Source organism: Hyperolius riggenbachi, chromosome 3 (genome assembly GCF_040937935.1).
Source record: "Hyperolius riggenbachi isolate aHypRig1 chromosome 3, aHypRig1.pri, whole genome shotgun sequence".
NCBI classification, from domain to species: domain Eukaryota; kingdom Metazoa; phylum Chordata; class Amphibia; order Anura; family Hyperoliidae; genus Hyperolius; species Hyperolius riggenbachi.
The window spans coordinates 328,817,233-328,830,132 of record NC_090648.1 but is presented as its reverse complement, the minus strand read 5'-3'; the positions used below and the strand labels follow the sequence as shown (position 1 = coordinate 328,830,132).

At 41.8% G+C, this 12,900-nt stretch overlaps 1 protein-coding gene across 4 annotated transcripts in view; it reads left to right on the top strand.

The window, feature by feature from the left end:
• The window catches only part of LRRIQ1 (leucine rich repeats and IQ motif containing 1), a 259,065-nt gene that overhangs the window by 71,604 nt on the left and 174,561 nt on the right, over positions 1 to 12,900 (top strand). For all 4 annotated transcript variants that reach the window (XM_068276848.1, XM_068276847.1, XM_068276844.1 and 1 more), the window contains 4 exons: positions 3,171 to 3,364; positions 7,298 to 7,425; positions 10,414 to 10,487; positions 10,569 to 10,662. In XM_068276848.1, coding sequence (XP_068132949.1) covers positions 3,171 to 3,364; positions 7,298 to 7,425; positions 10,414 to 10,487; positions 10,569 to 10,662 — 490 coding nt within the window. The remainder of the gene's footprint in view (positions 1 to 3,170; positions 3,365 to 7,297; positions 7,426 to 10,413; positions 10,488 to 10,568; positions 10,663 to 12,900) is intronic.

The window sequence follows — 12,900 nt, the reverse complement described above, 5'->3', positions numbered from 1 at the left end:
GTGTGCTTGATGTAATTGCTTTACTAATTGCTTTTCATAGTATAAAAATTACTTTACACTTTGCCTCTGCTCCTCTATTTTTCTCAGGTGACATGGCATTTGTCTTTTACCTTAACCTCCCTGGCGGTAAGCCCGAGCTGAGCTCGGGCTATGCCGCGCAGGGGGAGATCTCAGCCCCTGGTGGGGCGATTTTCATTTTGTAAATTGCTGTGCGCGCAGCCAGCACTTTGCTAGCCGCGCGCACAGCTTGATCGCCGCCGCTCTGCGGCGATCGGCCGCACGCAGCGGCTGAAGAGGGCCCCCCGCCAGAGCCCTGCGCTGCCCGGATCAATGAGTTCCGGGCAGCGCTATGGGCTGGATCGTGTGTCCCTGACGTCAGGACGTCGGCTGACGTCCATGACGTCATCCCGATCGTCGCCATGGCGACAGGAGAAGCCAAACAGGGGAACGCGTTATATACGCGTTCCCCTGTTTGCTATAGATGCCGGCGACGATCGGACTAGAGGGCCACATGCGCCCTCTAGTGGTGTTTCATGTAGCTACCACTCTGGTAGCTTTACATGAAACATTAAAAAAAAAATAAAAAAAAATTGGAATTCTGCAATTTTTGCAGAAAAAATTAACCGCCAAGGAGGTTAAGGTGGCCATACTTATCGATTCTTTCCACTGATATCCAGCTGATTCCATTACTCTGATCAAATCTGCTAGAAACTGACGCAGTGGGTGGCCCAATTAATTGCACATTCGTTTTTTGCCCAAAATTTACATCGCTTTGTGTGGAAAATATCAATCAATTGGCAGGTCAAAAACGGCGGCAGATCGACGGCCTATAGCATTGCACTGGATCCAACAGTGCAATGATACAGTGGATAGATTTTGTAACAGATCACTATGTACTGATCTGAGACAAGCTTAGATGTTTTGGGTCCTACCGGAGAAAAGCACTTTTTAAATGTTTTGTTGTTTTTACTTATATTTATTTTATTTATTTAAGTATTTATATAGCGCCGACATATTACGCAGCACATCTTATATTGTCTTGTCACTAACTGTCCCTCAGAGGGGCTCACAGGCTAGTCCCTACCATAGTCATATGTCTATGCATGTATCACGTAGTGCATGTATCATAGTCTTGAGACAATTTTTAGGGGGAAGCCAATTAACTTATCTGTATGTTTTTGGAATGTGGGAGGAAACCGGAGTGCCCGGAGGAAACCCACACAGACACGTGGAGATCGTACAAACTCCTTGCAGATGTAGACCTGGCTTGGGATTCAAACCGGGGACTCAGCACTGCAAGGCAATTATAATAAACAACATGGAAAAGGTTACAAATAAATGACAGTCAAGTGACTGAAGGTGATCATCAAGGAAATACAACAGCAATAACAGATCTGATCAGTTCTTATTGTACATAGAAAGACAATGTCAATGAACGTCAAACAATACAGTGATAATCTTGGATGGAATGCTCTGAGCTGAGGGCTATTCCTCTAACATTATATACAGTAGAATAGTAACAATACACAGCATTTTGGTAAGATGCAAGTTTAGGAAACAAAAAATTCTGTGTTCAGCACCAGATTGGTTCATAGTGTCAGAGCAAAATTCAACACAATACCTGTTAGAGGTTAGCGGGGGGGGTGTCCACTGTGTAAGGTAGGTAAGTTGTAGTTAATATGGGGCAAGTAACGGAAAAGGAACGGGATAGAGAGAGACAAGGGGAAGAGCAGGATAGGGAGGGCAGGGCAAGACACATAGAAGATAAACAACAACATAAATGGTTGTGGGCCAAGTTTATGTGTATGGAAGCTAATGCTTAGCCTTAAATAAGGATCAATTAGAGAGCCATAGAAACTATTAAAAAAAACAACTAAAGTACATGATCTTGATAATTCTGACAAGGATGATATTGCTTTATGAGTGTAGGAAGAGTTTAATATCAGGGAAAAGTATATTCCATGAATAGAGATGGTAGCTTGTATTGTTCTTTAGGAGTATAAAAGGATTTTAGGCCTAGGGAGTCCAATAGAGAGTCAAGGTCATGAAGACCTGGTGTTATCCGATTGCCAAGAGATAGGTTTTCAGTCATAGAGGAGAGACAGGATAATGGCATCCCAAACTTAGTTTGTAGAGTGTCATTGTTTTTAATAAGTGTGTTCAGGAGCTTCCATTTTTCCAGAGTGGTATTTGGTAGAAGGTTTTGGGTCAGGGGTCATCCCATCCCATGAGCAGAGCTCCTAAATTATCTCTGTAATTCTTATGCTTCAAACCTTCAGCTTCTATACTGATCCGCACCTTAGAGGGATAGTGTTTTTCCATATAGCACTTGCTAGGTTGATGATGGAAGCCCTGTAATAGATTTCTAAGATTGGACTACCCATTCCTAATTCTCTGGGGAACAACACCATAATATGGCTAGCTATGCATGTATGTTTTTTGTATAACCAGACATTACTTTAGAGCTTCGTAAAAAAAAGATTTAGGAACTGCAATAGGTAATGCGTTGTGGTAAGATAACTGAGTTTAGTTTCTATATTGGAGACTCTGGTGTTCATAACAGCAGATACGGTATAATATTGATCAGAAAGAGCTCTAATGTCTGTGTACAATGTCTCCCCAAAGGAGAGTATGAAATCTTTCAGAAAAGCCTGGGAAATTGTTTGATCAGTGGCATGGAATATCACCAGGGGTCTGTCAGGTTGGGCTGCTAAGGCCTCTCCTACCTGTTCTGCAGTGTGATCCGTTTTTGGGTTTAGATTTGACAGGGCTCAGAGAAGTGCGTGTGCTAGGCTAGGAGCTTCTGCTTAAAATGCTGTGCTGCTGGGTCCCTGGAGCTTGGAATTAAGCTGTGGGAGAGCTGCCTGCTATCTTGTCAGTGTAGCTGCTCCGTACAGAGACACCAGGGTCTGGTCATGTGGGCGGTCGGTGCCATTTTGGTTTATGGAGGTGTCAGCCACAGAGAATAATTATGTTTCTTATATGTGGCACACATCAGATAGATCCCTGTCAGATTTGATGTGACGGGGTCTATCTAAAGGTAAAGGTGGCCATCTGTAAGTGTATTGCTACCTTTAGTTTATTTCTGCCTTCCTATCTTTATTAAATACATTTATTTATTAATGAAGACTGCACACAGTAATAATGCTGATTATATATGTTTGGTTTAGGTGGGCTAGATTCCCTCAGAAGTCTTCAGAGATTAGTCTTGGATCATAATCAACTAATTTCCACTAGAGGTCTTGAGGCCACCCCTATGCTTACATTCTTGGATTGCTCCTACAACTACCTTACTGAACTTGAAGGAATTCAGAATTGTGGCTTACTGCAGGTTCTAAAATTACAAGGGAACAACTTGTCTGAGGTAAGGTAATAAGCTGTGGCTTTCCTACATCTTACAAATATGTTGAAAATGATGAATGTAGCTGCAATTTTTGTATGTAACTCTTTCATAACTGAAAAACCTATGCCATGTATTTTAGGTTTCCTGGATTTAAAGAGGAACTGTAATGTATTGCATTTAATGAATAAAATAGCTTGTTTTTAAAATATTGTATTGCCTACAGTGTCTGCCCATTGAAGAGTCTTACCTCACCCTGATTTACATACAGAAATGTATCAGAGATAGATATATCTTTACTGCTGGCTAGGAAAATCACTGTGTAAAGTTTCTTTCTCTGCCCTGTGAAGTGAGTAGAAATGTCACCTGATCTCCTAGAGTGCAGAAGGCTGGATGACATCATAGCCTAGCCTTAGCATCACTGGAAGGCGGTGTTCAATACCAATATTGAGCAATATATAGATATAAGACATATTTCTGGTGCTGAAACCGGAATCAAAATTTGGTGCTCTGAATCATTTTCACGCATAATTTACCTGTCCTTGTGGCCCTTAAGTATGTGAGAGTTATCTTATACCACCCAAACAATTCTTCGGCCCAGTTTATGCATGCATAGTCTCTCCCACTGGGGCTCAGTTGCCTAATTCTGCCAATCATTACCACTCTATTCATGCTAACTATGCCTTAAGGTGCCCATTACCATTCCTTTTCTTTTTAATCGGAAACGATTGTTCGCTTACACCAACAGAGGGGTAAATAAGAAGCAATTCAATCAGGCAAAAATAATTGTTCCAAAATTTTGATGAGTAGAACAATCGTTCATCATCGATCGCAGCATTAACAGCATCCTATACAGTTGTACAGGCAATTATACCATTAATGGGCACCTTATCTGATATTACGATTTTACTAAAGTCACCAGCGCATTGTCATAATTTCCTGTTGCATCACTCCAATGCGCAAGCTGTTAACAAGTACATTGTTGAAGTGCTAAATGCATGTTTAATAGAACTGTAAGGCCTGACAGGTTATGTCCCCAATCAGTCTCTATGCCCCAGTCTATTGCCATGGCTCTGAGCCCGGCCCATGGTCTTCACCTATAGACAAGCCCCCACGTGAACAGGACACATTATTTGTCTCCCATCTACGGTTACCCCCAGGGCTTAAAGAGACTCTGTAACAAAAATTTCATTCTGTTTTATACCATCCTACAAGTTCCTAAACCTTTATCTAATGTGCTATGGCTTACTGCAGAACTTTCTACTATCACCGTCTTTGTAATAAATCAACTTATCTTTCCCTTGTTGGATTTGTCGCCCTGTGTCTGGAAGGCTGCCAACTCTTCAGTGTTGTTGATCTGTTTTGCACGCCCCCCTCCAGGCCCCCTCTATGCACACTCCCGTGTGTGTTATTTACATTAGGCAGCCTCTCTGCTCTCTTATCTTTTACAAGTTGGATAAATCATCCTCTGTTAGGCTGTGAAAGGAGTTGGCTGCCTGGGCTGTCACATGCTGAGGAATTACAGACACTGGGCAGAGCTGTCTGCAGGAAGATACAATCAGCCTGTCACTCTTCAGTGGATGAGAGCTGCAGGGGGTGAACACACAAATGATCTATTGAGATTCAAAAGAAAGGCTGTATACAAAATGTAAAAACTTGTATAAACAAACTTTTTAAAACTGTTTTTGACCATTTTTAATGCGGCAGGGAGCAGCGAAATTGTGACAGAGGGGAATAGGAGATGTCCCCTAACGCACTGGTATGTTTACTTTCGTGCGATTTTAACAATACAGATTCTCTTTAACGTGCAAGGCATACAGACTATAGTAGAGATGACAATTACCCACCAAAACCCCACTGGGGCAAGTAACACAGTTCAATAGTTCATAAGTATCACACAGGACTATTACCTTGATTCAGGAGGATGAGGCCCTCAGTGTTGAGTGCCAGTAATGACCGATGTTTCAGGAACGGGCAGTGAATGATCCAAGCAGTTTGTGAGAGAGTTCATGCAAGGTCCACATGCAAGGTTATTCAAGCAACAAGCAAGGATTAGTCCAGGTATAACTAGAGTGTCCAGTAACAAGCAATGGTCGGACCAAGTAGCATGCAAGAGTATCCAGTTAACAAGCAGAGGTCAGTCCAGGTGGCAGGCAAGAGTATCCAGTTAACAGGCAGAGGTCGGTCCAGGTGGCAGGCAAGAGTATCCAATAACAGGCAGAGGTCGGTCCAGGCAGCAAGCAAGAGTGTCCAGGAATCAAAGCAAGGGTTAATAAAAGCAGACAAGAATAGTCAATTACAAGCCAAGGTTGAGATTCAGTAATTCAACAATGTGAGTGCGCACCCAGCAACTAGCCACAGCTATGCTTATCACGGGTGATGACTGGGAGCACTCTGCAGGCTTAAATACAACTTTCATCCAATCGGTGGCCAGCCACAATCCGCACATCCAATCACACATCGGTAATCTACCTAGGTGTCAGCTGTAACGTCAGCTTACACCACGCTGTCAGTTGACCGTGGTCAACTGACCAATGTTGACATCTGCGGAGGGCGTACTGGGAACCCGCCCACTATAGTAGATACAAAGGTTTGAACAGAGGCACCAATGTAGAATAAAAAGTCTAAAAGCAGTTTAAAAGGAGGAAGTTGGTGGACTTGCCTCCCTCAAGGACAGACAAAGATTTGTTATTTTAATACAAAAATAACATTTAATTGTAGCTCCATTATGCAAAGCTACAATTAAATGTTATTTTTGTATTAAAATAACGAATCTTTGTCTGTTTGTCCCCGAGGGAGGTAAGTCCACCAACTTTCCCCTTTTAAACTGCTTTTAGACGTTTTTATTCTACATTTGCGCCTCTGTTCAAACCTTTGTATGTAGTCTAGTCCACCCCTAGTGGAGGAGTGATATCCCCATTTTTCCTATCTACAGAGCGCAAATTCTTATACCTGAGTGGGGTCAGGTTATAAATCTCCCCACCTGCAGTTCAAATGGTTACCTAGCTGGTAACCCACACTTGTGAGTATACCTATTATTGGTTTAATGTATTCATTTGTAACCAAACTACTACAGCATATTGGGCTCTCGGTTTCCTACTTTTGTTTTACATATGTGCCCACTATAGTGTTGAGGAGAAGCACATGATCAGCTGAGCAGCCATTTATGGTTGAGGATATCAGCAGCAGCCACGCCCACAAAGTCTGAATACTGACTCACTGAACTCTGTACTTCTAGTTCTTTGATCAACATTTTAAGACATGTTATGATTTGTAGCTGCAAAAGCCTCATTTCACACAAAAAGATCCAAGCTGGGCTTCAATGGTTGTGTCTATCCATTGGCACTTTGAGCACAAAAAAATAACTTATGGCAAGCCCTGCATGGGATGTTCCACTTACAAGATGTTGTAGCAGCAGCGTCCAATTCCTTCAGGCAAAGCTCTGCTTGAGCAGTGCATGTGACGTTCAGGTCAAGGTAATTACACTAGACTACAGAAATGCTGAGGCTAAAGCCCATCTGAACACTGAGGGCGAGTACTCATGGATGGCTGAACTGCATGCTTGTCACACAGTCCACTCGCTGATCTGCTGGGGACTGATCTACAGGAAACACCTTTGTCAAATGTCTGCATGAAAGAGTCATAGGCAGTTTTCTTGGCCAGAGCATTTCCTATTTTAGTGTAATGAAAATAAAACGGGGAGATCTATGAATTAATCTGCCCTGCTCTGAGAACTTTTTCTCACACTGATTATTTTTGTGTTGCGTGAAAGAATTGATAAATGACCCTGTAATTTACCAGTTCATAAACTGTTGAGGGCAATATTAGAAGATTATATCTGGCACTTTTTCATGATCACAATGGGAAGGGGCCTTGGTCTTAGACATTTTGTGTGTAAGTTCAAAACTGAGAATATAGGTTCATGTTCTTAATTAATATAAATAATTCTGTTTGCAGGTTCCCAGACTGGATAATCATGTTCTTTTGAGAGAAATATACTTGGATGATAACACAGTTACAACACTGAAAAATATGCCATCGTATTGGTTGCCATTGTTGCGTGTTTTTGCTATGTCAAAGAACAGGTATTTGATGAATGTTGTTTAAATATACTGACTTGATATAAAGTCATGGCCAAAATCATTGGCAGCCTTGCATTTATGTCAGAAAACACACCTTTCTCACAGCACATTGTTGCAATTGCAAATGCTTTAGTATTGTCATGTTTATTTCTTTGGTCACGCTGGAAGAACACAAATGACATTCCACACAAACCATTAAAAATGACTTGAACAAAATTATTGGCACCCTCAACTTTATACTTGGTATCCCTTTGGAAGAAATAACTGATGGTAAAGCAAATGGGAATCTAACAAAAAAAAGTTACTGAGAGGGAAGGCTCTGGGTCCTATAGAGTTCTCCCTATCCTCTCATGGTCCCCTCGTTTAAGTGCTGGCTCCCTTTATGAATCCCCTGCCATAGGAGGCTTCGGGAGCCTGAGTGCCCCGAAGACAGGCAGCTCCATACTGTGCATGCGTGCGAGAGAGAGTGCTAATGCAGGCGCAGTACGGAGCCGCCTGTCTTCGGGAGCACTCGGGCTCCCGAACACTTCCGTAAACTCCTTCAGCAGCAGAAAGCAGCATTTGACCAATCGGTCAAATACTGCTACTGAAGGAACAAGCGCTGGAGTGAGGGATCTGTGAGAGGAGCGGTAAGGCTTTAAGCCTCATCTACACGCGTAGATGAGGCTCCGATCCGGCGGCTCAATTAGCCGCCGGATCGCCTCTTCCGCGTACCCCGGATTCAATACCCGCTCGTCCCCGCGCTGCGCCACTTATCTTCCGCTCGATTCCCTGCCATTGTCCCCTAGCGGGGAACGAGCAGGGAATCGACGGTAGCAAGATCCGACCTGTCGGATCTTATCAATTGAGCCGCATCAGCGGCTCGATTGATAAGTAACATCGGAGCCTCATCTACGCGTGTAGATGAGGCTTTATAGGACCCAGAGCCTTCCCTCTCCTTAGGTAATTATCTGGTTGATTTTTTTTTTTTTATTATTATTATCATTCCAATTTTCTTTAATTTCTTGTGTGTAATAATCAATGAGTCTTTCACATCTGTCTACTGAAATTATGGGCCACTCATCTCTCTGCTCCAGGTGTTTTAGATTTGAAAGGTTTCTTCTCCTAACTACAATTTTTAGATCTCTCCATAAGTACTCTATGGGATTTAGATCTGGACTCCCTATGGCTTTTTCTTAAACCATTTTTTTTTAGTTTTTTTTATCCAACATTTAAACATTTTTGTTGTTGTTTTAACATATCATCAAACTTTCTCTTTCAATCACGTCCAGAGAATTTGGCTACATTGCCACGGGCTGTATACTTCTTTGCAATGTTATGCACAGCGGACACGGGAACATTTAGATCTCTGGAGTGGGATTTGTAGCTTTGGGATTTCTAATGCTTGTCTCTAATTTTGGTTCTCAAAACTTCAGACTATTCTTTGCTCTGTTTTTCTCCATGCTCCGTGTAGTACACACTAACAACCAAAAACAAGACTGTCCTCATTTCTTCATTTTAACTGGTTTCTAGTGAGAATAGCCATATTACCAGCAGCTGTGTATTGCCACAAGTGAGTTAATTACAAATTAAAGGAGCATCAGTTATTTTGTACGGTGCTGATGAGTTATCAATAATTTTGTCCATTGCATTTCATTTTTAACTTTTTTTTGTTCTTTAAGTCCCAGGAAAATAAATAAATAGGACAATACCAAATCATTTGTAATTGCAAAAGTTTTATGAGAGAAGTGGGATATTTTCTGACTTAAATACAAGTATGTCAATGTTTTTGGCCATGACTCTGTCATTATCAATCTTAATATGTTGATTATTTCATATCAGTTGGCCCTAACTTAAAGTAAACCCTTTTTTTTTACTGACTGAATATTATGTCAGACCAGCAACTGATATTCTTCAATTGTTGCAAGGTCATTGTTGCAAGGCAGAAGCAGCCCATTATGTATCAGGTCGGCCAATCTGTCCCTATCAGCAATATCTGCTGCTGCTACCCTGTGATTAGCTCACCTAGTATCAATTTTTACTGATCACTTTTCTGTTATTCTGAAACTTTAAAGCTGTTCTCATCCTCTTTTCCCATCAAAGGAGCAGTGCAGAAATAAACCTTACAGCTGGTGATTTGGTATTGCATTGCATGGAAAGGGGCAATGTGTTATTTGCAACCAACCAGCTGGTTGACAATACATGCGAGAGCTGCTGCTGGCCTGCCACTAAAGACTTTGCTATCATTTTGAGCTATCTAAAAAGTAGTTATCCATTAAAGGGAAACAGAAGGCTCACTATTCATTATACTTGCACACAGGCCTAAACATTTGCTCTTCACAAGTATACACAAGTACAGTATATAAGTACAATTTCAAAATTATTTGAAGTCTTGCAGTGATTTTACTTACTAGTACTGATCTGACCCCCCACCATATGACCTCACGGCCTTTTCTCCCTGTTCCTGAGCTCTGTGCAGCTACTCACGAGTGCATAGTCCTTGGGGGTCATAGCCATGCCAGTGTTTAGGATTGAGTGAGAAATGGAGGAATGCATTCTTCTTGATAAACCACACCTTTCCTGATTCAGTCCCATTATTAATTTGAGCTGTGCCAAAAATGTGTGAGGACCGCGGCCTTTGAGGACTGGAGTTCGACATTCCTCCAGTAGTGGTAGTTTAACATTGGCAATTCTAATTGTATTATTGTGAATGTAGTAGTAATATTAGAAACGTAATTGCATATACTGTACATTAGATTGAAAGCTCTTTTTAGGGACAGTTAGGGACATGAATTATTTAGTGTACTCTGTACAATGCTGATGGAGATTTGAGTTTTATACGGGCCTGGATTTACATCACATTACATTGCCTTATGGTAAATCTGGCCCTGGTTTTATATAAATGCATACTAACAAACATGGTATTTCAAAAGTATGGTACTTACATAGAAAATTATTTTAACAACGTTCAGAGTCTAGAAACCAATTTATGCATTTATTTTATGATTACAGCTTGACACATCTTGCCTCATTAAACTCCTTTATTTCTCTGGAAGATTTGGACTTGAGCAGTAATTGCGTATCAGGTATGTTTAAGAATCCATTTTAAAATGTCATTTCATTGTGTTAAAATATACCTAAAATTAACCGTATTCTTTGTATTTAAGATCTACAATCTGTGACCTTGTGGTTGGAAGGTTGTATGAGTTTAAGCAGATTGTCGCTGAACAGAAATCCATGTCTGCAAGAAGCCAGCTGGAGGTAAGATGATTCTTGGAGTGATGCTTAAATGTGAGGGATATGACTGTGTGTTAGACAGAACTAGCCCCAGGAAAGGAAGTTGGACGGGGGGGGGGGGGGGGGCACAACCCAGGGACCTTTTTATGGCGGCCCCAGCCCCAATGCATGTCTTTTTGTGCCCCATTCCTAATGCATATCTTACTCGTGTGCAAATGTATCAATGGTAGTGTAAATCAGCAATACATTTTGCAGTTATGTTAAAGTACCACTGAAGCAACTGTGAGAATAAAAAATCAAATACTCACCTATAGAGAGGGAAGGCTCTGGATCTCATAGAGCTTTCCCAGTCCTCTTACAGCAATTTTTTAACCCCATTGACATTATTATCTCAACTGGTTGAATACACCTTTAGGGATCCTCAGAAGGGTTTGGAAGCACTTGTATCCACATGTGTTTCCAAAGATTGCTCCGTACTGCGCATGCGTGAGCAGGATAATTCACCATGTCACAAAGTTCACATCATCTCACACTGGTTTCTTGAAGATGAGAATAGAGCACCTTTAGCATGTGGTTGAATGAGAGATTTGCATCATGGATGTGCAGCTGGCAAATCTGCAGCAACTATATGATGCTGTCATGTTTTGGTATACGCAACATCTTTTGGTATACGCAACATCCTCCTGCCATGTGTAGCAGCCTCCTCCTGCCATATGTAGCATCCTCCTTCTGCCATGTGTAGCATCCTCCTCCTACCATGTGTAGCATCCTCCTCATGCCATGTGCAGCATCCTCCTCATGCCATGTGCAGCATCCTCCTCATGCCATGTGCATCCTCCTCCTCCTTCCATGCGTAGCATCCTCCTTCTTTTATGTGCAATATTCTCCTTCTTCCATGTGCTGTATCCTTCGTCCATTTGCAGCATCCTCCTTCTTCCATGTGCAGCATCCTCCTCCTTCCATGTGCGGCATCCTCCTTCTTCCATGTGCAGCATCCTCACTAGGCTAAGACATGTGTGGTCTTTGCAGAAATCTGGCTTTTTAAAATGTATAGATTTGTACCCAGAATTGAGATTTAACCACTTGGACAAGCCGGCATATTAAAATATCCTGCTGGAGCCTCTTAACGGCTCCAGGACGGTTTATACGTTAAACAGTTCTGTGCGCGTGCCTACGTGTGCCCGCACATTTCTGGGCGCGTGCACGTGACTCTTACCCGGACATTAGTAAAACTAAAAACACAACATAGAAAAAAATACATATTTATTTCAAAATAATATATTGTCACCATACTTTGTACTAGGGACATAATTCAAATCTTGTGATAACCAGGACAAATCGGCAGATAAAATGTGTGGGTTTTATGTACAATAGCAGTGTTTATATTAAAACTATAGGGGATGAAATTGGAGAAATAGTTTATTTTTTAATTTTTTTGTTTGTTTTTTCATTTAAAATGCATAGAAAATAAAGTAATTACTGAAAACATATATCCACTCCAAAACGCCTAATTGGTGGAGAAAAAAACAAGATATAGAGCATTTTGATTGTGATTAGTAGTGATTAAGCTATTGGCAAATGAAAGGGATGAGCACTGAAAGGTGAAAATTGCTCTTGTCCGTTAGGGTAAGTAGCAGTAGGGTATTGTACCCACTATGCCAAATTACAGGGGGACCCCACAAAAGGCTGCAGGATGGCACTTAATAGGATGGTTAACAGATTGCCTGCAAACATCAGACTACATGTAAGGACCCTTATCCCTGAAGAGCCTAGAACAGCCTGCTTTTACATGCTTCCCAAGATCCACAAAGAGGGAAACCCAGGCAGGCCCATAATCTCAGGGAGCGGAACTCTTACAGAGAACATCTCAGGGTGGCTGGAAAACATCTTGAAACCTCTTGTCTGTAAAAAAACCCAGCTACTTACAGGATACCACCCACCTCCTGAACAAACTGACAGCCATCGGCCCAGTACCTGAGAGAACCATACTGGCCATGATGGACGTGGAGTCCCTGTACACGAACATTCCCCATGATGATGGTATTGCGGCCTGCCGTAAATATCTTCAGGGTCAGGGCATACCTGTAAAGCCTATTACTGGACTGATCAAATTCATTCTCACTCATAAGTATTTCACTTTTGGACAGGACCTCTATTTACAGCAGATGGGCGTGGCAATGGGTTCGCGATTCGCTCCACAGTATGCAAATCTATTCATGGCCAAAATCGAAGAGGAATACCTCAATGCATGTGGCATAAAAC